Source organism: Dendrobates tinctorius, unplaced genomic scaffold, assembly GCF_039654945.1.
Source record: "Dendrobates tinctorius isolate UK_male_01 unplaced genomic scaffold, ASM3965494v1 ptg000261l, whole genome shotgun sequence".
Lineage (NCBI taxonomy): Eukaryota > Metazoa > Chordata > Amphibia > Anura > Dendrobatidae > Dendrobates > Dendrobates tinctorius.
Window position 1 is genome coordinate 322,534 of NW_027361928.1, and position 25,045 is coordinate 347,578.

A 25,045-nucleotide genomic window follows, 5' to 3' on the forward strand; every position below is an offset into this window, starting at 1 on the left:
TGTGCGTATATAGCCCAGCGGAGGATGCGGTATATATCCTGTGCGTATATAGCCCAGCGGAGGATGCGGTATATATCCTGTGTGTATATAGCCCAGCGGAGGATGCGGTATATATCCTGTGTGTATATAGCCCAGCGGAGGATGCGGTATATAACCTGTGCGTATATAGCCCAGCGGAGGATGCGGTATATATCCTGTGTGTATATAGCCCAGCGGAGGATGCGGTATATAACCTGTGTGTATATAGCCCAGCGGAGGATGCGGTATATAACCTGTGCGTATATAGCCCAGCGGAGGATGCGGTATATATCCTGTGTGTATATAGCCCAGCGGAGGATGCGGTATATAACCTGTGCGTATATAGCCCAGCGGAGGATGCGGTATATAACCTGTGCGTATATAGCCCAGCGGAGGATGCGGTATATAACCTGTGCGTATATAGCCCAGCGGAGGATGCGGTATATAACCTGTGCGTATATAGCCCAGCGGAGGATGCGGTATATAACCTGTGTGTATATAGCCCAGCGGAGGATGCGGTATATATCCTGTGTGTATATAGCCCAGCGGAGGATGCGGTATATAACCTGTGCGTATATAGCCCAGCGGAGGATGCGGTATATAGCCCAGCGGAGGATGCGGTATATATCCTGTGTGTATATAGCCCAGCGGAGGATGCGGTATATAACCTGTGTGTATATAGCCCAGCGGAGGATGCGGTATATATCCTGTGCGTATATAGCCCAGCGGAGGATGCGGTATATAATCTGTGTGTATATAGCCCAGCGGAGGATGCGGTATATAACCTGTGTGTATATAGCCCAGCGGAGGATGCGGTATATAATCTGTGCGTATATAGCCCAGCGGAGGATGCGGTATATAACCTGTGCGTATATAGCCCAGCGGAGGATGCGGTATATAACCTGTGTGTATATAGCCCAGCGGAGGATGCGGTATATAACCTGTGCGTATATAGCCCAGCGGAGGATGCGGTATATAATCTGTGTGTATATAGCCCAGCGGAGGATGCGGTATATAACCTGTGTGTATATAGCCCAGCGGAGGATGCGGTATATAATCTGTGCGTATATAGCCCAGCGGAGGATGCGGTATATAACCTGTGTGTATATAGCCCAGCGGAGGATGCGGTATATAATCTGTGTGTATATAGCCCAGCGGAGGATGCGGTATATAACCTGTGCGTATATAGCCCAGCGGAGGATGCGGTATATAATCTGTGCGTATATAGCCCAGCGGAGGATGCGGTATATAACCTGTGTGTATATAGCCCAGCGGAGGATGCGGTATATAATCTGTGAGTATATAGCCCAGCGGAGGATGCGGTATATATCCTGTGTGTATATAGCCCAGCGGAGGATGCGGTATATAACCTGTGTGTATATAGCCCAGTGGAGGATGCGGTATATATCCTGTGTGTATATAGCCCAGCGGAGGATGCGGTATATAACCTGTGTGTATATAGCCCAGCGGAGGATGCGGTATATATCCTGTGTGTATATAGCCCAGCGGAGGATGCGGTATATATCCTGTGTGTATATAGCCCAGCGGAGGATGCGGTATATAACCTGTGCGTATATAGCCCAGCGGAGGATGCGGTATATATCCTGTGCGTATATAGCCCAGCGGAGGATGCGGTATATATCCTGTGTGTATATAGCCCAGCGGAGGATGCGGTATATAACCTGTGTGTATATAGCCCAGCGGAGGATGCGGTATATAACCTGTGCGTATATAGCCCAGTGGAGGATGCGGTATATATCCTGTGTGTATATAGCCCAGCGGAGGATGCGGTATATAACCTGTGTGTATATAGCCCAGCGGAGGATGCGGTATATATCCTGTGTGTATATAGCCCAGCGGAGGATGCGGTTTATATCCTGTGCGTATATAGCCCAGCGGAGGATGCGGTATATAACCTGTGTGTATATAGCCCAGCGGAGGATGCGGTATATAACCTGTGCGTATATAGCCCAGCGGAGGATGCGGTATATATCCTGTGCGTATATAGCCCAGCGGAGGATGCGGTATATAACCTGTGTGTATATAGCCCAGCGGAGGATGCGGTATATATCCTGTGCGTATATAGCCCAGCGGAGGATGCGGTATATATCCTGTGTGTATATAGCCCAGCGGAGGATGCGGTATATAACCTGTGAGTATATAGCCCAGCGGAGGATGCGGTATATATCCTGTGCGTATATAGCCCAGCGGAGGATGCGGTATATATCCTGTGTGTATATAGCCCAGCGGAGGATGCGGTATATATCCTGTGTGTATATAGCCCAGCGGAGGATGCGGTATATATCCTGTGTGTATATAGCCCAGCGGAGGATGCGGTATATATCCTGTGTGTATATAGCCCAGCGGAGGATGCGGTATATATCCTGTGTGTATATAGCCCAGCGGAGGATGCGGTATATATCCTGTGTGTATATAGCCCAGCGGAGGATGCGGTATATATCCTATGCGGTACATAGCCCAGCGGAGGATGCGGTATATATCCTGTGTGTATATAGCCCAGCGGAGGATGCGGTATATATCCTGTGTGTATATAGCCCAGCGGAGGATGCGGTATATATCCTGTGTGTATATAGCCCAGCGGAGGATGCGGTATATAACCTGTGTGTATATAGCCCAGCGGAGGATGCGGTATATATCCTGTGTGTATATAGCCCAGCGGAGGATGCGGTATATATCCTGTGGGTATATAGCCCAGCGGAGGATGCGGTATATAACCTGTGTGTATATAGCCCAGCGGAGGATGCGGTATATAACCTGTGCGTATATAGCCCAGCGGAAGATGCGGTATATAACCTGTGCGTATATAGCCCAGCGGAGGATGCGGTATATAACCTGTGCGTATATAGCCCAGCGGAGGATGCGGTATATAACCTGTGGGTATATAGCCCAGCGGAGGATGCGGTATATAATCTGTGCGTATATAGCCCAGCGGAGGATGCGGTATATATCCTGTGTGTATATAGCCCAGCGGAGGATGCGGTATATATCCTGTGTGTATATAGCCCAGCGGAGGATGCGGTATATATCCTGTGCGTATATAGCCCAGCGGAGGATGCGGTATATATCCTGTGCGTATATAGCCCAGCGGAGGATGCGGTATATATCCTGTGAGTATATAGCCCAGCGGAGGATGCGGTATATAACCTGTGCGTATATAGCCCAACGGAGGATGCGGTATATAACCATAACCTGTGCGTATATAGCCCAGCGGAGGATGCGGTATATAACCTGTGCGTATATAGCCGAACGGAGGATGCGGTATATAACCATAACCTGTGCGTATATAGCCCAGCGGAGGATGCGGTATATATCCTGTGTGTATATAGCCCAGCGGAGGATGCGGTATATATCCTGTGCGTATATAGCCCAGCGGAGGATGCGGTATATAACCTGTGTGTATATAGCCCAGCGGAGGATGCGGTATATAACCTGTGTGTATATAGCCCAGCGGAGGATGCGGTATATAACCTGTGTGTATATAGCCCAGCGGAGGATGCGGTATATAACCTGTGCGTATATAGCCCAGCGGAGGATGCGGTATATATCCTGTGCGTATATAGCCCAGCGGAGGATGCGGTATATAACCTGTGTGTATATAGCCCAGCGGAGGATGCGGTATATATCCTGTGCGTATATAGCCCAGCGGAGGATGCGGTATATAACCTGTGTGTATATAGCCCAGCGGAGGATGCGGTATATAACCTGTGTGTATATAGCCCAGCGGAGGATGCGGTATATATCCTGTGTGTATATAGCCCAGCGGAGGATGCGGTATATACAGTGGGGAAAAAAAGTATTTAGTCAGTCAGCAATAGTGCAAGTTCCACCACTTAAAAAGATGAGAGGCGTCTGTAATTTACATCATAGGTAGACCTCAACTATGGGAGACAAACTGAGAAAAAAAAATCTAGAAAATCACATTGTCTGTTTTTTTTTTCATTTTATTTGCATATTATGGTGGAAAATAAGTATTTGGTCAACAAAATTTCATCTCAATACTTTGTGATGTATCCTTTGTTGGCAATGACAGAGGTCAAACGTTTTCTGTAAGTCTTCACAAGGTTGCCACACACTGTTGTTGGTATGTTGGCCCATTCCTCCATGCAGATCTCCTCTAGAGCAGTGATGTTTTTGGCTTTTCGCTTGGCAACACGGACTTTCAACTCCCTCCAAAGGTTTTCTATAGTGTTGAGATCTGGAGACTGGCTAGGCCACTCCAGGACCTTGAAATGCTTCTTACGAAGCCACTCCTTCGTTGCCCTGGCGGTGTGCTTTGGATCATTGTCATGTTGAAAGACCCAGCCACGTTTCATCTTCAATGCCCTTGCTGATGGAAGGAGGTTTGCACTCAAAATCTCACGATACATGGCCCCATTCATTCTTTCATGTACCCGGATCAGTCGTCCTGGTCCCTTTGCAGAGAAACAGCCCCAAAGCATGATGTTTCCACCACCATGCTTTACAGTAGGTATGGTGTTTGATGGATGCAACTCAGTATTCTTTTTCCTCCAAACACGACAAGTTGTGTTTCTACCAAACAGTTCCAGTTTGGTTTCATCAGACCATAGGACATTCTCCCAAAACTCCTCTGGATCATCCAAATGCTCTCTAGCAAACTTCAGACGGGCCCGGACATGTACAGGCTTAAGCAGTGGGACACGTCTGGCACTGCAGGATCTGAGTCCATGGTGGCGTAGTGTGTTACTTATGGTAGGCCTTGTTACATTGGTCCCAGCTCTCTGCAGTTCATTCACTAGGTCCCCCCGCGTGGTTCTGGGATTTTTGCTCACCGTTCTTGTGATCATTCTGACCCCACGGGGTGGGATTTTGCGTGGAGCACCAGATCGAGGGAGATTATCAGTGGTCTTGTATGTCTTCCATTTTCTAATTATTGCTCCCACAGTTGATTTCTTCACTCCAAGCTGGTTGGCTATTGTAGATTCAGTCTTCCCAGCCTGGTGCAGGGCTACAATTTTGCTTCTGGTGTCCTTTGACAGCTCTTTGGTCTTCACCATAGTGGAGTTTGGAGTCAGACTGTTTGAGGGTGTGCACAGGTGTCTTTTTATACTGATAACAAGTTTAAACAGGTGCCATTACTACAGGTAATGAGTGGAGGAAAGAGGAGACTCTTAAAGAAGAAGTTACAGGTCTGTGAGAGCCAGAAATCTTGATTGCTTGTTTCTGACCAATACTTATTTTCCACCATAATATGCAAATAAAATGAAAAAAAAACAGACAATGTGATTTTCTGGATTTTTTTTTCTCAGTTTGTCTCCCATAGTTGAGGTCTACCTATGATGTAAATTACAGACGCCTCTCATCTTTTTAAGTGGTGGAACTTGCACTATTGCTGACTGACTAAATACTTTTTTTCCCCACTGTAACCTGTGTGTATATAGCCAAGCGGAGGCCGTGGTATATTACCTGCAGCGAGTCTGCCATCCCCCTCCCCGCGGTGGCGGAGAGTCTGCCGGGAATACTTTTAGTGGCGGGGATGCAGCACCCAGTAACTTACAATGAGGAGAGTAAAGTACTTGATATAATGCAGATAAACAGGAGTGTAGTAATGCTGCACCTGCTGAGGGGTCTCCTGCCTCTGTTATTGTCGTAAGTGCTGATAACTGCCCCCCAGATGGCCCGATGTAAAGTTGCACTTAGGGCTCAAGCAACCGCTAGATTTGGCATCTGATGACATAATGTGGCATTTAGTTGGGGATCGTCTACTGGGATGTTATCTGTCAGTAGAGATGGTTTTGGGAAGGAGATGTCTCTGGTGGGTCTGTTAAATGGTGACGTCGAGGGACATGGACGCCGAGTAATGTCATCAATGGGTGCGGAGCATGGGCGCCGTGCGGTGATGTCAATGAGGTTCTTGCGTCTTAGATCTGCTGCTCTGGGCTTTGTACTGCGGCACACTGGTGCTAGGGCCCCACTGCTCACATCTCTCGGTATCCCTTTTGGTTCGCCCTGCTCCCGTGTCTTTTCTGTGGTGTAATCCAAGTGTGACTTTCACAAATTAGTGACTGAGCAGCTGAAAACCTGGGGCAACCACACTGCCAAGTGCACTGGGGAAGAACCCTTTAGGTGATGATCCCCAGGGACTCTGTCCCTGGCAGGGCTGCCTTGTGGCGCTGGGTTCTCCATCCGTGGCTGAGTTTCCTGGTGGCGTCAGGATCTCCGTCCGCGGCCTGGTGGCGCGCCGGGTTCTCTGTCTGCGGCGGGCGGCCTGGTGGCGCCGGGTTCTCTGTCCGCGGCGGGGCGGCCTGGTGGCGCCGGGTTCTCTGTCCGCGGCGGGGCGGCCTGGTGGTGCCGGGTTCTCTGTCCGAGGCGGGGCGGCCTGGTGGCGCCGGGTTCTCTGTCCGCGGCCTGGTAGCGCTGGGTTCTCTGTCCGCGGCGGGGCGGCCTTGTGGCACCGGGTTCTCTGTCCTCGGCGGGGCGGCCTGGTGGCGCCGGGTTCTCTGTCCGCGGCTTGGTGGCGCCGGGTTCTCTGTCCACGGCGGGGCAGCCTTGTGGCACCGGGTTCTCTGTCCTCGGCGGGGCGGCCTGGTGGCGCCGGGTTCTCTGTCCGCGGCCTGGTAGCGCCGGGTTCTCTGTCCGCGGCGGGGTGGCCTGGTGGCGCCGGGTTCTCTGTCCGCGGCTTGGTGGCGCCGGGTTCTCTGTCCGCGGCGGGGCAGCCTTGTGGCACCGGGTTCTCTGTCCTCGGCGGGGCGGCCTGGTGGCGCCGGGTTCTCTGTCCTCGGCGGGGCGGCCTGGTGGCGCCGGGTTCTCTGTCCTCGTCGAGGCGGCCTGGTGGCGCCGGGTTCTCTGTCCTCGGCGGGGCGGCCTGGTGGCGCCGGGTTCTCTGTCCGCGGCCTGGTAGCGCTGGGTTCTCTGTCCGCGGCGGGGCAGCCTTGTGGCACCGGGTTCTCTGTCCTCGGCGGGGCGGCCTGGTGGCGCCGGGTTCTCTGTCCACGGCGGGGCAGCCTTGTGGCACCGGGTTCTCTGTCCTCGGCGGGGCGGCCTGGTGGCGCCGGGTTCTCTGTCCGCGGCCTGGTAGCACCGGGTTCTCTGTCCGCGGCGGGGTGGCCTGGTGGCGCCGGGTTCTCTGTCCGCGGCTTGGTGGCGCCGGGTTCTCTGTCCGCGGCGGGGCAGCCTTGTGGCACCGGGTTCTCTGTCCTCGGCGGGGCGGCCTGGTGGCGCCGGGTTCTCTGTCCTCGTCGGGGCGGCCTGGTGGCGCCGGGTTCTCTTTCCTCGTCGGGGCGGCCTGGTGGCGCCGGGTTCTCTGTCCTCGGCGGGGTGGCCTGGTGGCGCCGGGTTCTCTGTCCTCGGCGGGGCGGCCTGGTGGCGCCGGGTTCTCTTTCCTCGTCGGGGCGGCCTGTTGGCGCCGGGTTCTCTGTCCTCGGCGGGGCGGCCTGGTGGCGCCGGGTTCTCTGTCCTCGGCGGGGAGCGGCCTGGTGGCGCCGGGTTCTCTGTCCTCGGCGGGGAGCGGCCTGGTGGCGCCGGGTTCTCTGTCCTCGGCGGGGAGCGGCCTGGTGGCGCCGGGTTCTCTGTCCTCGGCGGGGAGCGGCCTGGCGGCGCCGGGTTCTCTGTCCGCGGCGGTGCGGCCTGGTGGCGCCATATGTACAGACCTCCTGACTCCGGGACTTTACTTCTCTGGCAGAATCTCTGGTATCACCTGGAGAACGCCCTGACTCGCGGTCACTGGAGATCGCTGCCGTCCCAGAATGTGTGATATGGTCCTACAGGAACACAGCTGATGTGTGCGGGGGGATTGCTTTGCAGTGTTGTACTCGTCCTCATACAGGCGAGTCTGCACCTCGGGGTATACTTGCTATTCTAGCTCTACAGAAGCCGGGGCTCTGTGCGAAGCCTGCAATGCTTACGTGTGGTGGGTGTCGTGTGGGGGGGATCAGACCCAGCTTGGAATGTCAGGGGGTGATCAGGGATCCCAGGATAATGGACTGATGGGAATGGCGGCTCTTGTAATCTCATGGTTGTACCGCGGCGTCTCCTCGTTACATCTAATGGTGGAAGTCAAGATGGCGGCTGCTGAAGACGTCCTGTGAGAAGAGATGGCGTGATCTGATCTCATGAGGGTCTCCGGGGTGCGTCGGCCCCCCAGCCTGGATCACAGCGGCTGCTGGGACATGTCCTCTGTGTTCTGCAGATGAGTCGTAGATTTTCTATCCTTCCAGAGTGCAGCGGTGCCGAGCGGCTTCAGATTTGCCGCAGATTTCCCATCACCCGGAGAAGGCTATTTCCAGCGACTCCGGCCCGCTGTCAGCCTAGTATTTTGTTAAAGGGCCGGTCCAACCCTTAGACATTGGTCACTGTGTATTGCACGGTTCTCCTTCCTTGTGTTCTCCAACCCAGTTCCTCTCTATTTTGGAGATTGCTGTCCGTGAATTGTGCACCAAGAATCTGATCCTCCCTCAACTGGGGGGTTGTTACAATGTATCAGTGTATGCCAGGTCAGAGGACGGGGCAATGTGCGGCGTCTTGTCTACACTGACACATTGTAACACTGTCAGGACTAAGGGTCGGCAGAGATCTTACAATGGTGAGAAGTGAAGGCTCCAGAACTGCTCATTACACAGTGATGGACGGCAGACGCTCTGCGTGGACGCGTCCCTGGCACGGGGCTGTGCACGCCGTATATGCTGGGGGTCACTTAGTTTTTCTGGCACTTTCGGTCAGTTTCTGCACAAGGAATACGTTGGCGGCCCCTGTTCTGTGCTCGCTTCCCACCTCGTTGTTTGCTGTTTTATATGTTTGTTTCGGTTTTTAGGGCGTCCTACATTTTAAAGGAAAGAAAGTCAGTCTGAAGTATAAGTCCAATTCTGACCGGTGGAACTGTCAGCAGGTGAGATGTGGCCCCGGGCCGGCGGGACGTGCGGGCCCCACTCCTCCTCTCATCTTATTTATTGTCTCTCCCGCAGTGCAAGGCAGTGAACGTCTTATCTAAGGAAAGGTGCTGGCAGTGCAGCGCTCTCCGGACAGGTAGGTCACTGGGGCTGGACCGTGCTCCTCATCCTCCACTGCTTCTCTCCTACACATGGTGTATACTCTAGTAACATCCAGAGCTGCGCTCCCGTATTCTGGAGTCTCTCTCACAATACACCACAGCAGGACAGAAAGTAGCGGACAGCCGAGGTCCTGTAGCCTGAGAGAAACAGAAGCCGCTTCGGAAGTGACCGGAGTATAAGGGGTTATCCAGCACCTCATAAGTTGCAGAGGGTGGTGGCCAGCAGGTGTATGGTATCTGGCAGCGCCGCATCAGCCGTGCCTCCTGATCCAGACGTGAGGGCCACCAGAGCCCTCAGTGTAGCTAAATTTAATGTAAATTCTTCTTTCCTGTAGGGTCCGACCACCTGCCTCGCCGAGATGCCCAGAAAGACTCTAAAGTGTCACCCTCTGCTACTCCTCGGCGTGCCAAGAAGCGTGCGGCCAGCCAGAGTCTCTCCGACCACAGTCCTGATGAGAGAGGTGTCTCCCCTAAGACAGAGAAGGAGCAAGAGGTCACCAAGTCAAGCAAAAGTGAGAAACGGGATGGGGAGCACTGAGAGAAACGGGCGGGGGATGGGGAGCGCCGAGAGAAACGGGCGGGGGATGGGGAGCGCCGGGAGAAACGGGCGGGGGATGGGGAGCGCCGGGAGAAACGGGCGGGGATGGGGAGCGCCAAGAGAAACGGGCGGGGGATGGGGAGCGCCGAGAGAAACGGGCGGGGGATGGGGAGCGCCGAGAGAAACGGGCGGGGGATGGGGAGCGCCGAGAGAAACGGGCGGGGGATGGGGAACGCCGAGAGAAACGGGCGGGGGATGGGGAGCGCCGAGAGAAACGGGCGGGGGATGGGGAGCGCCGAGAGAAACGGGCGGGGGATGGGGAGCGCCGAGAGAAACGGGCGGGGGATGGGGAGCGCCGAGAGAAACGGGCGGGGGATGGGGAGCGCCGAGAGAAACGGGCGGGGGATGGGGAGCGCCGAGAGAAACGGGCGGGGGATGGGGAGCGCCGGGAGAAACGGGCGGGGGATGGGGAGCGCCGAGAGAAACGGGCGGGGGATGGGGAGCGCCGAGAGAAACGAGCGGGGGATGGGGGAGCGCCGAGAGAAACGGGCGGGGGATGGGGAGCGCCGAGAGAAACGGGCGGGGGATGGGGAGCGCCGAGAGAAACGGGCGGGGCATGGGGAGCGCCGACAGAAACGGGCGGGGGATGGCGAGCGCCGAGAGAAGCGGGCGGGGGATGGGGAGCGCTGACAGAAGCGGGCGGGGGATGGCGAGCGCCGAGAGAAGCGGGCGGGGGATGGCGAGCGCCATGGGGAACGGGCAGGGGATGGCGAGCACCGATCTTATAATCTCCTGTATGGGCTATGGCACCTTCTAGTCTCCCATGGAGACTATTGAAGCATGGCAAAAGTGTATAAAAAATAAAAAAAATCTTTTTTAACCCCTTAGTGACAGCCAGTTTGCAGCTTAATGACCAGGCCAATTTTTACAATTCTGACTACTTTCCCTTTATGAGGTTATAACTCTGGAACGCTTTAACGGATCCCGCTGATTCTGAGATTGTTTTTTCGTGACATATTGTACTTCATGTTAGTGGTAAAATTTCTTCGATAAGTCTTGTGTTTATTTATGAAAAAAAACGGAAATATGGCGAAAATTTTGCAATTTTAAAACTTTAAATTTTTATGCCCTTAAATCAGAGAGATGTCACAAAAATTTCTTAACATTTCCCACATGTCTACTTTATATCAGCACAATTTTGGAAACAACATTTTTTTTTTTGTTAGAAGTTATAAGGGTTAAAAGTTGACCAACGATTTCTCATTTTCACAGCAAAATTTACAAAACCTTTTTTTAGGGACCACATCACATTTAAAGTCATTTTGAGGGGTGTACATGACAGAAAATACCCAAAAGTGACACCATTCTAAAAACTAGACCCCTCAAGGTGCTCAAAACCACATTCAAGAAGTTTATTAACCCTTTACATGCTTCACAGGAACTAAAGCAATGTCGAAGGAAAAAATTAACATTTAACTTTTTTTTGCAAAAAATTTACTTCAGAACCAATTTTTTTTTATTTTCACAAGTGTTAAGAGAAAATGAACCACAAAATTTGTTGTGCAATTTCTCCTGAATATGCTGATACCCAAAATGTGGGGGTAAACCACTTTTTCAGCACATGGCAGAGCTCTCAAGGGAAGGAGCGCCGTTTGACTTTTTCAACACAGAAGTGGCTGGAATTGAGATCAGACGACATGTTGCGTTCGGAGAGCCCCTGATGGGCCTAAACAGTGGAAACCCCCAACAAGTGACCCCATTTTGGAAAGTAGACCCATTAAGGAACTTTTCTAGATGTGTGGTGAGCACTTTGAACCCCCAAGTGCTTCACAGAAGTTTATAACGCAGAGCCGTGAAAATAAGTCTTTGTTTTCCACAAGTGATATTTTTTTAGACCCCAATTTTTTTATTTTCCCAAGGGTAACAGGAGAAATTAGACCCCCAAAGTTGGTAAATAGTGGAAACCCCTCAATTCTTGCTCCAACCCTAATCCCAACACACCCCTAACCCTAATCCCTAACCCTAATTCCAACCCTAACCCTAATTCCAACACTAACCCCAATTCCAACCCTAGCCCTAATTCCAACCCTAACCCCAATTCCAACCCTAGCCCTAACCCTAATGGAAAAATGAAAAAAAATATATTTTCTTTATTTCATTGTTTGCCTAACTAAGGGGGTGATAAACGGGGGGGGGAGTTATTATTTTTTTTATTTTGATCACTATGATCGTTTATCATAGTGATCAAAATGGATCTGCCAGCCGACAGATTTGCGGCGGGCGCACTGCGCTTGCGCCCGCCATTTTCTTCCGGATCCAAGGTGGCGGCGCCCACTGGAGGACGCCGGCAGGACAGAGGACCACCAGGAGAGAATCCAGGACCACCGGGGGGGGATCGGGGACCCTATTTCTCTCTCCTCTGATGTGCGATCACATCAGAGGAAAGAGAAATTAAATGCAAAATCGCGGCTTTTTTTTTTTTTTTTGCGATTGCTGTTATAGGGTTAATAACGGCGATTGCAAAAGTGGGGTCGGTAAAAACCAAGCCGATTCATGTTCTCTGGGGTCTCGGCTACCCCGGCAGCCGAGACCCCGGAAAATATCAGACACCGGGGGCGCTATTTACTTTCTCCACAGCGCCGTGAATTAACGGCGTTGTGGTTTAAGTGGCCTTAATTACCGCCGTTAAAAGGTGTATTGGCGGTCGTTAAGGGGTTAATATTAAAAAAAAAAAAAAATTGCCCCATTCAAAATAAAACAATGAAAAAAAAAAAAAAAAAAACACATACACATATTTGGTATTGCCGTGTTCAGAATCGCCTGATTTATCATGCTATAAAGAGAATTAACCCTTTTGGTAAATGGCGTAACAAGAAAAAAAAGTCAAAATGCCAGAATTAAGTTTTTTCTTTTAGTTGCCGCAACATTTCATTAAAATGCAACAACGGAGATAAAAAGATCGTATCTGCACCAAAGTGGTATCCTTAAAATCATCAGCTCAGCACGCAAACAAGCCCTCACCCAGCCCGAGATCACGGAAGGTGGAGACGCTGCGGGTATCAAAAATGGCTCAATTTTTTTTTTTTTAACAAAGTTTGGGATTTTTTTTTTCACCACTTAGATAAAAAAAGAACCCAGACATGTTTGGTGTCTCAGAACTCGTAATGACCTGGAGAATCATAATGGCAGGGCAGTTTTAGCATTTGATGAACATGGTAAAAAAAAGCAATTTGTGGAATAGCACTTTTTTTTGTAATTTTACCGCACTTGGAATTTTTTTTTCTTGTTCCGCTGTTTAATGATCAAATTATTTCATTTTTTATATTGGTAGATCAGGCGATTCTGAACGTGGCGATACCAAATGTGTATTGTATTATTATTTTTAATGGGGGGGGGTGATGTGAACTTTTTTATTTATTTTTTTTTTTTTCTTAATTTCAAACTTTTATTTTTTTACTTTTCACCTGCTTCAGTAGTCTCCATGGGATCTTCTGATCACCTCTGCTACATACAGGCAATGATCAGATCGCCTGTATGTAGCAGAAATGCACACTTGCTATGAGGGCAGACCACTGGGTGGCGCTCATAGCGATCTGACTATAACAACCACAGGGGTCTGTTGCTGATCACGGGTTGTCATGACAACCCGCGGTCATGCAATATGTGCGCCGATGGGCGGGATTAGGTTTGAGGTGCAGGCGGAATTAGAACTCTCCCGGCGTGATCACATTAAATGCTGTCAGAGATTGACAATGGCATTTAACAGGTTAACAGCCTCAGGTGGATTGCGCCTGTTTTGAACAGCTGACGTACTTGGAAAGATGTGGGCTCAGTGCCAGAATCCACATCAATGGGTGAGACATGACATGTGCCGTACGTGTACAGCGCATGTCATGAAGGGGTTAAGAGAAGCATACAGTCTGGGTCACGTGAAGTCATTATTTCCCTCTACTCCTCTTTGGTCAGACCTCATCTGGAATATTGTGTCCAGTTTTGGGCGCCACATTTTATAAAAGACGTCAACAAACTGGAGCAAGTTCAGAAGAGCGACCAAAATGGTGACCGGTCTGCAAACCCTGTCTTATGAGGAAAGGTTGCAGGATTTGGGAATGTTTAGCTTGCAGAAGAGAAGACTGAGAGGAGACTTAATAGCTGTCTACAAATATCTGAAGGGCTGTCACATTGTAGAAGGATCAACTTTACTCTCATTTGCACAAGGAAAGACTCGAAGCAATGGGATGAAACTGAATGGGAGGAGACACAGATTAGATATTAGATGGGTGACAGTGAGAGTGATCAATGAGTGGAACAGGCTGTCACGAGAGGTGGTGAGTTCTCCTTTAATAGAAGTCTTCACACAGAGGCTAGACAGACATCTGTCAGGGATGATTTAGTGAATCCTGCTTTGAGCAGGGGGTTGGACATGAGGACCCCGGGGGTCCCTTCCAACTCTACCATTCTAGGATTTTAAGAGAGCTCGGAAGAATGGGAGGTGGATGAAGAGCGCCGGGAGGAGACAGAAGACACCTGTTGTGAATTTTCTCTCTGGCTTCCCTCTGGTGATTACTGTAGATAGTGGAGCTGGTCAGATTGAGAGTTCTCTTTCTGGGCTCCCTCTGGTGGTTACTGGAGGTAGTGGAGCTGATCTGATTGACAGAGGCTTGCCACCTGATGATGAGGAAGACAATTGGAGATCTGGGGTTTCTGATTGGGATTTAAGACAGCTGACTCTATCCCTGCTGGTGATTGTCTTCTTGTGCCTCCTGAAGTCTGATATCTCCTGCTCTGTCCCTGCATGGTTCAGCTAAGTGGTTCATTTGCTATTCTGTTTGCATTTGATCTGGTTTTGTCTATCTCTGCTTTGTGCGGGTCAGCCAGCTCCAGCTGGGGCTGTGCTGAATCACCGCCCATATGTTACTGCATGTGCCAGTTTGTTTTCTCCCGTTAGATTGGTCTCTTTTTGCTCTGCTTTCAGAATATAACAGAGTGCTGATATAGTGGGGGCGAAGTCGTGCGACTTCAGTGTTTTGTGCATCAGTCGTGTTGGACTTTTTGCAGGGTTTTTTGCGTGATTGCAGACAGTGTCTTTCCTGTCGTGTCTATTCAGTGAGGGCCCCATCGTTTGCTCAGTCTATTTTCCTACCTGCGTTTGTGTTTTCATCTTGTCTCACCGACAATATATGTTTGGGGGCTATCTATTCCTTTGGGGTCTGCTTCGGGGCAGTTTAGATTTCCCCTTTCTTGCTTTAGGCTTAGTTAGCTCTCCGGCTGTGCCGAGGCGTCTAGGATCATCGTAGGCACACTCCACGGCTACTGCTAGTTGTGTGGACAGGATCAGGGGTCTGCAATCTGCTTAGTTACCAACCTCTGGTTTTCTGTGGCTTAACTTGGGCCTGCTATCCTCCTTGGTGACCCAATCATAACAGACACCCATGTCAGGCACCAAATATCACATACCTTATGAGTGAATTCTCCTCACCCAGGGACTAATGTGAGTCAGAGGTGAATCAGGCCAGGGCTTCCATACCTTATTGTTATGAATGGGTCACCGAGGAAGAAAAAAGCAAAACACGCTAAGTCTCAGAAAACCAGAGAGGTTGGTAACTATGCAGACTGCAGATCCCTGATCTTAACACACAACTAGAAGCAGTCGTGGAGCGTTCCTACGGTGGTCCTGGACGCCTCGTCACAACCGGAGTGCTAAATAAGCCTAAAGTAAGAAAAGAGGAAAACTAACTCCCCAGAGCAGACCCCAAAGGAAAGACAGCCCCACACATGTATTGACGGTGAAGCAAGATGAAAACACAAACAAAGGCAGAAAAATAGGCTGAGCAAACGATGGGGCTAAACTAACTTGAAAGGACAGGAAAGGAAAGACACTGTCTGCAATCTGCCAAAAAACGCTACCAAAAATAATGTCCAACACTTCTGATAACATTAACCCTGAAGTCACTAGACTTCTCACACTATATCAGCACTCTGGAATATTCTGAGACAGAGCAAAAAGAGGCCAATCTAATAAAGGACAAAAAGGCAAATACAGATAAATAAGAGTGGAAATTCAGCACAGCCCAACCGGGCTGGCTGACCACACAAAAGCTGAGTTGACCAACAAGAGCAAGCGTGAACATTAGCATAAAACAAACTTAACTTGAGATGACTGGAGCAGAGCTGAAGTCCAAGACCTGAGAAGCAGACTGAATCACCAGCAACAGGATAGGGCGTCGGCTGTCTTATATCCAGTCTGATACTCCGGAGGGCCAATCAGTATCCTCCTCGTCAGGTGGCAGACCATTACCAATTAAACTAACCTCACTACCTCCTGTCACTACCAGAGGGAGAACGGAAGGAGAACTCCCAGCTGGTGGAGCAGAAAGAGCTCATAACACCTTATCTTCTTCCGGACAGTGGTTATTGTTATATACCACTTTCTCATCGAAAGCGGCAGGATTTACCATATTGACCCAGTGTGAAATGCGTGGGAGTCTTATATCCATCCATCTCATGGTGATGGCCATGCCAGCCAAATACAATGTGTCACTGAGAAGACTGCGAGGTGAGGCCAGGTCTCGTCATCAAGGATTCCTAATAAGCGCACTTAGGGCAGAGGGGTACAGGGGGTTGTATGATCTCCATGAGGTTTGCCAGGACCTCTTTCTAAAAGTCTCCAGTAAGAGGGCAATACCACATTGGGTGTATAAAATCTTCCCCACACCTATGGCAATCAGCGGTGACGGGTCTCCCCACCTTGTGTAACTGGCTAGGAGTCAAATAGCATTGATGGAGAGAGATATACAGACACACTAGCTTGTTATATTGCTGGTGAAATATGTTGTGGGGCGGTCGAGTCCTCGCTCCAATCTTCCTCTCCTCTGACACTGAGGCTATTACTGACCTCCATTTGGCCTCCAACAACAGTGGTGCTGAGGAGCATCTCCTGCCTGACTAACTGGGTATTTAGGACATGTCTTACTCGCAGATTCTTATAGAAAGCAACATTGATCAAAGGGAACTAAGACACCCTGGATATTGGTCTTCACCCCTAAGTTCCATCCAAACTGCGCCTCATGGTAATTAGCAATTCGGGAGGAGCATCGTTGTGCCATAAGGGGGACTCTGCTACTGTGTAATTGAATTAAAGATCTTTTTGGTGGCTCTCCACACCTGAACCTCAAGTCTGTGAATTGGCAATAAGCAGCGTGTGTATTGGTCTGGTGCCTCCAAGACCCCCATAGACGGGAGGCTCAGAACTGGGCAATCCAGTGTTGTAGAAAGGGGGTCCGGGCGTGCCGCCTCTCCCTGGTCCTCTGAAGAGCGGTCCGTCTGTTTGAGTCCAATATGAAGGACTCTAAATCATGGCAGGACTCAAAGACTGTGTGTGGGACTATGGGGGCCGAGGGTTCAGATCATGCAGCAGTTCAGGGAGGACTAGATTCTCTGAGCCGCTGGCGGAGGGACCGTTGTACTAGTTTATTAAAGACTTGTCATCTTCTCAATCCACAGTCATCGCCATCAATGGAATCCAGACACATACCACACCGCTGCACGTGCTGAAAGCCCTGAGGCCGTTCGTGCCACACCTGGCAATGCATAAGGTCGAAATGGTGAAAAATAAACGCCGGAACAATAAGGAGAAGATGGCCTTCGTTGAACTCAGGAGCCACAAGGTAGTGATCCGGACTGCGGCAGACGGGCGACTCTGGGGTTACGGCCGTTCTCGGTGAATCTGGGTTACACCCCTGATCTTCCCATAGTGTCCTGGATGTTATCGGGTGGGGACACGTGCTGGCCGACAGTCTTACCCTGGGTGGAAGCGGGGCCTTGGGCTCTAGTATGCCCCAAAAGATTGCATTTTACACCTCGTTCCTCTGTGTCACGGTCACACTGATATTTACCGCACCCCTCCCTGACATATGGTGTATATCAATCCTACCGAGGAGAAGCATTTCAGAACTATTTTTCCTCCCTCTAATGTCGCCCATAATGTGTACATAATCCATTGAGAAACTGAAATCTTTTCAGGTGGAAAAAGAAAAGTAAGTAAAATAATGCAGTTGCATAAAATCTCCACGCCCTTACATTAATACTTTGGTGTAGTCCCCTGTGAATTTCTGACTTTCAGTGTTTTGGGGTCAGGGGTTGATCGCTTGGCACATCTGATTGGTGGCCATTGCCGGTAACTTCTTGCAGCAGTTCTATATCTGTCATATTGCGGGGGCATCTCCTGTGTACGGCGCCCTCTTCAGGTCACCACAGATTGCGGGGACATCTCCTGTGTACAGCGCCCTCTTCAGGTCACCACAGATTGCGGGGACATCTCCTGTGTACAGCGCCCTCTTCAGGTCACCACAGATTGCGGGGACATCTCCTGTGTACGGCGTCCTCTTCAGGACACCACAGATTGCGGGGACATCTCCTGTTTACAGCGTCCTCTTCAGGTCACCACAGATTGCGGGGGCATCTCCTGTGTACGGCGCCCTCTTCAGGTCACCACAGATTGCGGGGACATCTCCTGTGTACAGCGCCCTCTTCAGGTCACCACAGACTGCGGGGACATCTCCTGTGTACGGCGTCCTCTTCAGGTCACCACAGATTGCGGGGACATCTCCTGTGTACGGCGTCCTCTTCAGGTCACCACAGATTGCGGGGACATCTCCTGTGTACGGCGTCCTCTTCAGGACACCACAGATTGCGGGGACATCTCCTGTTTACAGCGTCCTCTTCAGGTCACCACAGATTGCGGGGACATCTCCTGTGTACGGCGTCCTCTTCAGGTCACCACAGATTGCGGGGACATCTCCTGTGTACGGCGTCCTCTTCAGGTCACCACAGATTGCGGGGACATCTCCTGTGTACGGCGTCCTCTTCAGGACACCACAGATTGCGGGGACATCTCCTGTGTACGGCGTCCTCTTCAGGTCACCACAGATTGCGGGGACATCTCCTGTGTACGGCGTCCTCTTCAGGTCACCACAGATTGCGGGGACATCTCCTGTGTACAGCGCCCTCTTCAGGTCACCACAGATTGCGGGGACATCTCCTGTGTACGGCGTCCTCTTCAGGACACCACAGATTGCGGGGACATCTCCTGTTTACAGCGTCCTCTTCAGGTCACCACAGATTGCGGGGACATCTCCTGTGTACGGCGTCCTCTTCAGGTCACCACAGATTGCGGGGACATCTCCTGTGTACGGCGCCCTCTTCAGGACACCACAGATTGCGGGGACATCTCCTGTGTACAGCGTCCTCTTCAGGTCACAATAGATTGCGGGGACATCTCCTGTGTACGGCGTCCTCTTCAGGACACCACAGATTGCGGGGACATCTCCTGTGTACGGCGTCCTCTTCAGGAGACCACAGATTGCGGGGACCTCTCCTGTGTACAGCGCCCTCTTCAGGACTCCACAGATTGCGGGGACATCTCCTGTGTACGGCGCCCTCTTCAGGTCACCACAGATAGTGGGGGCATCTCCTGTGTACAGCGCCCTCTTCAGGACACCACAGATTGCGGGGACATCTCCTGTGTACGGCGCCCTCTTCAGGACACCACAGATTGCGGGGACATCTCCTGTGTACGGCGCCCTCTTCAGGACACCACAGATTGCGGGGACCTCTCCTGTGTACGGCGCCCTCTTCAGGTCACCACAGATTGCGGGGACATCTCCTGTGTACGGCGCCCTCTTCAGGTCACCACAGATTGCGGTGACATCTCCTGTGTACGGCGCCCTCTTCAGGTCACCACAGATTGCGGGGACATCTCCTGTGTACAGCGCCCTCTTCAGGACTCCACAGATTGCGGGGACATCTCCTGTGTACGGAGCCCTCTTCAGGTCACCACAGATTGCGGGGACATCTCCTGTGTACAGCGTCCTCTTCAGGTCACCACAGATTGCGGGGACATCTCCTGTGTACGGCGTCCTCTTCAGGACACCACAGATTGCGGGGACATCTCCTGTGTACGGCGTCCTCTTCAGGAGACCACAGATTGCGGGGACATCTGTGTACGGCGTCCTCTTCAGGACACCACAGTACGGCGTCCTCTTCAGGACTCCACAGATTGCGGGGACATCTCCTGTGTACGGCGCCCTCTTCAGGACTCCACAGATTGCGGGGACATCTCCTGTGTACGGCGTCCTCTTCAGGTCACCACAGATTGCGGGGACATCTCCTGTGTACGGCGTCCTCTTCAGGACACCACAGATTGCGGGGACATCTCCTGTGTACGGCGTCCTCTTCAGGTCACCACAGATTGCGGGGACATCTCCTGTGTACGGCGTCCTCTTCAGGTCACCACAGATTGCGGGGACATCTCCTGTGTACGGCGTCCTCTTCAGGTCACCACAGATTGCGGGGACATCTCCTGTGTACGGCTCCCTCTTCAGGACTCCACAGATTGCGGGGACATCTCCTGTGTACGGCGTCCTCTTCAGGACACCACAGATTGCGGGGACATCTCCTGTGTACGGCGCCCTCTTCAGGTCACCACAGATTGTTGGGGCATCTCCTGTGTTACGGCGCCCTCTTCAGGACACCACAGATTGCGGGGACATCTCCTGTGTACGGCGTCCTCTTCAGGACACCACAGTACGGCGTCCTCTTCAGGACTCCACAGATTGCGGGGACATCTCCTGTGTACGGCGTCCTCTTCAGGACTCCACAGATTGCGGGGACATCTCCTGTGTACGGCGCCCTCTTCAGGACACCACAGATTGCGGGGACATCTGTGGTGTCCTGAAGAGGACGCCGTACTACGGCGTCCTCTTCAGGACACCACAGATTGCGGGGACATCTCCTGTGTACGGCGTCCTCTTCAGGACACCACAGATTGCGGGGACATCTCCTGTGTACGGCGTCCTCTTCAGGACACCACAGATTGCGGGGACATCTCCTGTGTACAGCGCCCTCTTCAGGACACCACAGATTGCGGGGACATCTGTGTACGGCGTCCTCTTCAGGTCACCACAGATTGCGGGGACATCTCCTGGGTACAGCGTCCTCTTCAGGACAGCACAGATTGCGGGGACATCTCCTGTGTACGGCGCCCTCTTCAGGACACCACAGATTGCGGGGACATCTCCTGTGTACGGCGTCCTCTTCAGGACAGCACAGATTGCGGGGACATCTCCTGTGTACGGCGCCCTCTTCAGGTCACCACAGATTGCGGGGACATCTGTGTATGGTGCCCTCTTCAGGTCACCACAGATTGCGGGGACATCTCCTGTGTACAGCGCCCTCTTCAGGTCACCACAGATTGCGGGGACATCTCCTGTGTACGGCGTCCTCTTCAGGTCACCACAGATTGCGGGGACATCTCCTGTGTAAGGCGTCCTCTTCAGGACAACACAGATTGTGGGGACATCTCCTGTGTACGGCGCCCTCTTCAGGTCACCACAGATTGCGGGGACATCTCCTGCATACCGCATCCTCTTCAGGTCACCACAGATAGCGGGGACATCTCCTGTGTACGGCGCCCTCTTCAGGACTCCACAGATTACGGGGACATCTCCTGTGTACGACGCCCTCTTCAGGACTCCACAGATTACGGGGACATCTCCTGTGTACGGCGCCCTCTTCAGGACTCCACAGATTACGGGGACATCTCCTGTGTACGGCGCCCTCTTCAGGTCACCACAGATTGCGGGGACATCTCCTGTGTATGGCGCCCTCTGATGCTTGAGAAATGTTTTAATTTCTTCCCCTGACAACCTTCCACACTGAGATCCTTTGCTGTGTTGTCAGCTGTTTACAGACCAGAACATGTCAGAAAAATCCTCAGCGAGCAGCTTTCTCTGGGGTTAATCAGTCGCTGTAAATGACGGCGGCCGAGGGCTGACTACTTTGTGTGATTGGCTGATTCGGAGTACAACCCCAGCCCTGATATGAGGGTGTGCACACTTATGCAACCACATTATTGTAGGTATTTTTATGTTCTGTCAAAATGATTTCCATTTGTTTCTCAGTGAATTTTGCAGGTTATGGGGGAGAAGTCTTGCAGTATTTCTTCCTAGCAGGATTATTTTACGTGACAGAAACCTGGCATTTATCAAGGGTGTGTAGACTTTTTGATATCCCTTGCACTCTGCCCAAGTCCAGGCCAGTTTCTTGAGTTGTGTTTGTACTTTTTTCTGAACCACATTTCACAATGAAAGTCTGATTCTCGCTCTTCAGGGAATTCATGTAGAACTCGCCTTGACTGTCTCCGCTGGGGGGTTCTCTTACTTTGTTGGTGTGTATATACCGTATACTCCTCTTGTAGGAAGCCGTCCGTCTCACCACGTTGATGCGTACCCGGATACCTCCGCTCTCAATTGAAGGGAAGCCGGTGACCATATACTTGGCTCATGCGGATAGAAAGTGAGTGTTAAGTGTCCGACCTGCCATCGACGCCCGGTAGTCTCTGACATGAGAATTAAAACTGACTTTCTACAGTAATTCCACTTTCCAAAGCTGAACTTGATCTGGTGCTTGTGAATTGTGCTATTGTGGTTGCTCTGGGGTCACCATGGTAACATCTGAGGGCTTTAACATTAAGGTGACCTGTCAGCAGGATTGTGCTCAGTGACTACAGACAGTGTCAGGTCGGTGCCGTTATACTGATTACACCGATACCTGAGGATGAATCCGTCTTGTGGTTGTTGTGGAATCTGCATTTGTAGTTTTCAGTTACTGAGATTCTGTGCTGTGGGCGGAGCTTTGTGGTGCTCTGCTTACATATTCGTGTGTGGGCGGAGCTGTGGGGGATGTGTGAAGGGCTGTGGGGGTACTGCTCATATATTCATGTGTATGGCTTCTGACAGGTCACTGATCCCTCACTGACACGCCCCCTAATTTACATAATGAATGTTATATATTGAGGGAAAAAGCGCCTGCGCTGCAGCATGATCGCATGTGTAATGTGCATTTAATTCTTTTATTTAAAGCTATAAATAAATTAATGAAAAAAAGTCTGAAAATCGCACTGGCCGCGCTTGCGCAGTTAGGCCGGTTTCACATTTGCGTTAAAGGCCACAGCGTCGGCCTGCGCACGGCCGCCACTAAGCCCCGCCCCCTGCCGCACCTCCGCCGGTAGCTCCGCCTCCGGGCGCATGACGCGTCATGCGTCCCCTGTCTTTATCACTGAGGACGCAGGTCGTGCACAGTATACGTTTGGCGGCGCCTGCGTCCTTTTGACGGTGCGCCGAGCGCAACCAAAGTGCATCAGGTTGTGTTTGGCACTGGTCGGAGCACCGTCAAAAGGACGCAGGCGCCGCCAAACGCATACTGCGCACGGCCTGCGTCCTCAGTGATAAAGATAGAGGATGCATGCAGCATCATGGTCCCGGAGGCGGAGCTACCGGCGGAGGCGCGGCAGGGGGCGGGGCTTAGCGGCGGCCATGCGCAGGCCGACGCTGCGGCCTTTAACACAAATGTGAAACCGGCCTATCAGCTATCAGAGATCCAAAAGCGGTTACTGCGCAGGCGCCATCTTAGTGGAGACAATTTTTTTTTTCTCTAGCAAGATGGCGCCACCGGTGCCTGCACAGTACCCGCTATTGGATCGCCGACATCTGCTACTGCATGAATTTATAGTTTTAAATAACAGAATTAAATGCACATTACACATGCGATCATGCTGCAGCGCAGGCGCTTTCTTCCTCAATATATAGTCATTATGTAAATTAGGGGGTGTGTCAGTGAGGGATCAGTGACCTGTCAGAAGCCATACACATGAATATGAGCAGTATCCCCACAGCCCCGCCCACAGGCTGCCCCGGAGCATGAGCATATCATTAACTCAGAACTCACAATAAAGATTCCACAACAACCACAAGACGAATTTCATCAGCAGGTATCGGTGTAATCAGTATAACTGCGCCGACCTGACACTGCCTGTAGTCACTGAGCACAATCCTGCTGACGCCGACCTGACACTGCCTGTAGTCACTGAGCACAATCCTGCTGACGCCGACCTGACACTGCCTGTAGTCACTGAGCACAATCCTGCCGACCTGACACTGCCTGTAGTCACTGAGCACAATCCTGCTGACGCCGACCTGACACTGCCTGTAGTCACTGAGCACAATCCTGCTGACGCCGACCTGACACTGCCTGTAGTCACTGAGCACAATCCTGCTGACGCCGACCTGACACTGCCTGTAGTCACTGAGCACAATCCTGCTGACGCCGACCTGACACTGCCTGTAGTCACTGAGCACAATCCTGCCGACCTGACACTGCCTGTAATCGCTAAGCACAATCCTGCTGACGCCGACCTGACACTGCCTGTAGTCACTGAGCACAATCCTGCCGACCTGACACTGCCTGTAGTCACTGAGCACAATCCTGCCGACCTGACACTGCCTGTAGTCACTGAGCACAATCCTGCCGACCTGACACTGCCTGTAGTCACTGAGCACAATCCTGCCGACCTGACACTGCCTGTAGTCACTGAGCACAATCCTACCGACCTGACACTGCCTGTAGTCACTGAGCACAGTCCTACCGACCTGACACTGCCTGTAGTCACTGAGCACAATCCTACCGACCTGACACTGCCTGTAGTTACTGAGCACAATCCTACCGACCTGACACTGCCTGTAGTCACTGAGCACAATCCTACCGACCTGACACTGCCTGTAGTCACTGAGCACAATCCTGCCGACACCGACCTGACTCTGCCTGTAGTCACTGAGCACAATCCTACCGACCTGACTCTGCCTGTAGTCACTGAGCACAATCCTACCGACCTGACTCTGCCTGTAGTCACTGAGCACAATCCTGCCGACCTGACACTGCCTGTACAGTCATGGCCAAAAGTTTTGAGAATGACACAAAAATTAATTTTTACAAAGTCTACTGCCTCATTTTTTCTAATGGGAATTTGCATATACTCCAGAATGTTATAAAGAGTGATCAGCTTAACAGCAATTACTTGCAAAGTCAATATTTGCCTAGAAAATTAACTTTATCCCCCAAAACACATTTCAACATCATTGCAGCCCTGCCTTAAAAGGACCAGCTAACATCGTTTCAGTGATTGCTCCATTAACACAGGTGTGGGTGTTGATCAGGACAGGGCTGGAGATCAATCTGTCATGATTAAGTAAGAATGACACCACTGGACACTTTAAAAGGAGGCTGGTGCTTGGCATCATTGTTTCTCTTCTGTTAACCATGGTTATCTCTAAAGAAACACGTGCAGTCATCATTGCACTGCACAAAAATGGCCTAACAGGGAAGAGTATTGCAGCTAGAAAGATTGCACCTCAGTCAACAATCTATCGCATCATCAAGAACTTCAAGGAGAGAGGTTCCCTTGTTGCCAAAAAGGCTCCAGGGCGCCCAAGAAAGACCAGCAAGCGCCAGGACCGTCTCTTACAAGTGTTTCAGCTGCGGGATCGGGCAACCAGCAGTGCAGAGCTTGCTCAGGAATGGCAGCAGGCAGGTGTGAGTGCATCTGCACGCACTGTGAGGCGGAGACTCTT

General features: G+C 51.6%; 1 protein-coding gene across 4 annotated transcripts in view; it reads left to right on the forward strand.

Annotated features, from left to right (window-relative positions):
• Positions 1–25,045, forward strand: part of LOC141069375 (uncharacterized) — a 50,259-nt gene that overhangs the window by 13,876 nt on the left and 11,338 nt on the right. For all 4 annotated transcript variants that reach the window (XM_073558863.1, XM_073558864.1, XM_073558865.1 and 1 more), the window contains 5 exons: positions 8,807–8,881; positions 8,958–9,018; positions 9,379–9,555; positions 17,085–17,248; positions 21,838–21,935. In XM_073558863.1, the coding sequence (XP_073414964.1) occupies positions 8,807–8,881; positions 8,958–9,018; positions 9,379–9,555; positions 17,085–17,248; positions 21,838–21,935 (575 nt within the window). The remainder of the gene's footprint in view (positions 1–8,806; positions 8,882–8,957; positions 9,019–9,378; positions 9,556–17,084; positions 17,249–21,837; positions 21,936–25,045) is intronic.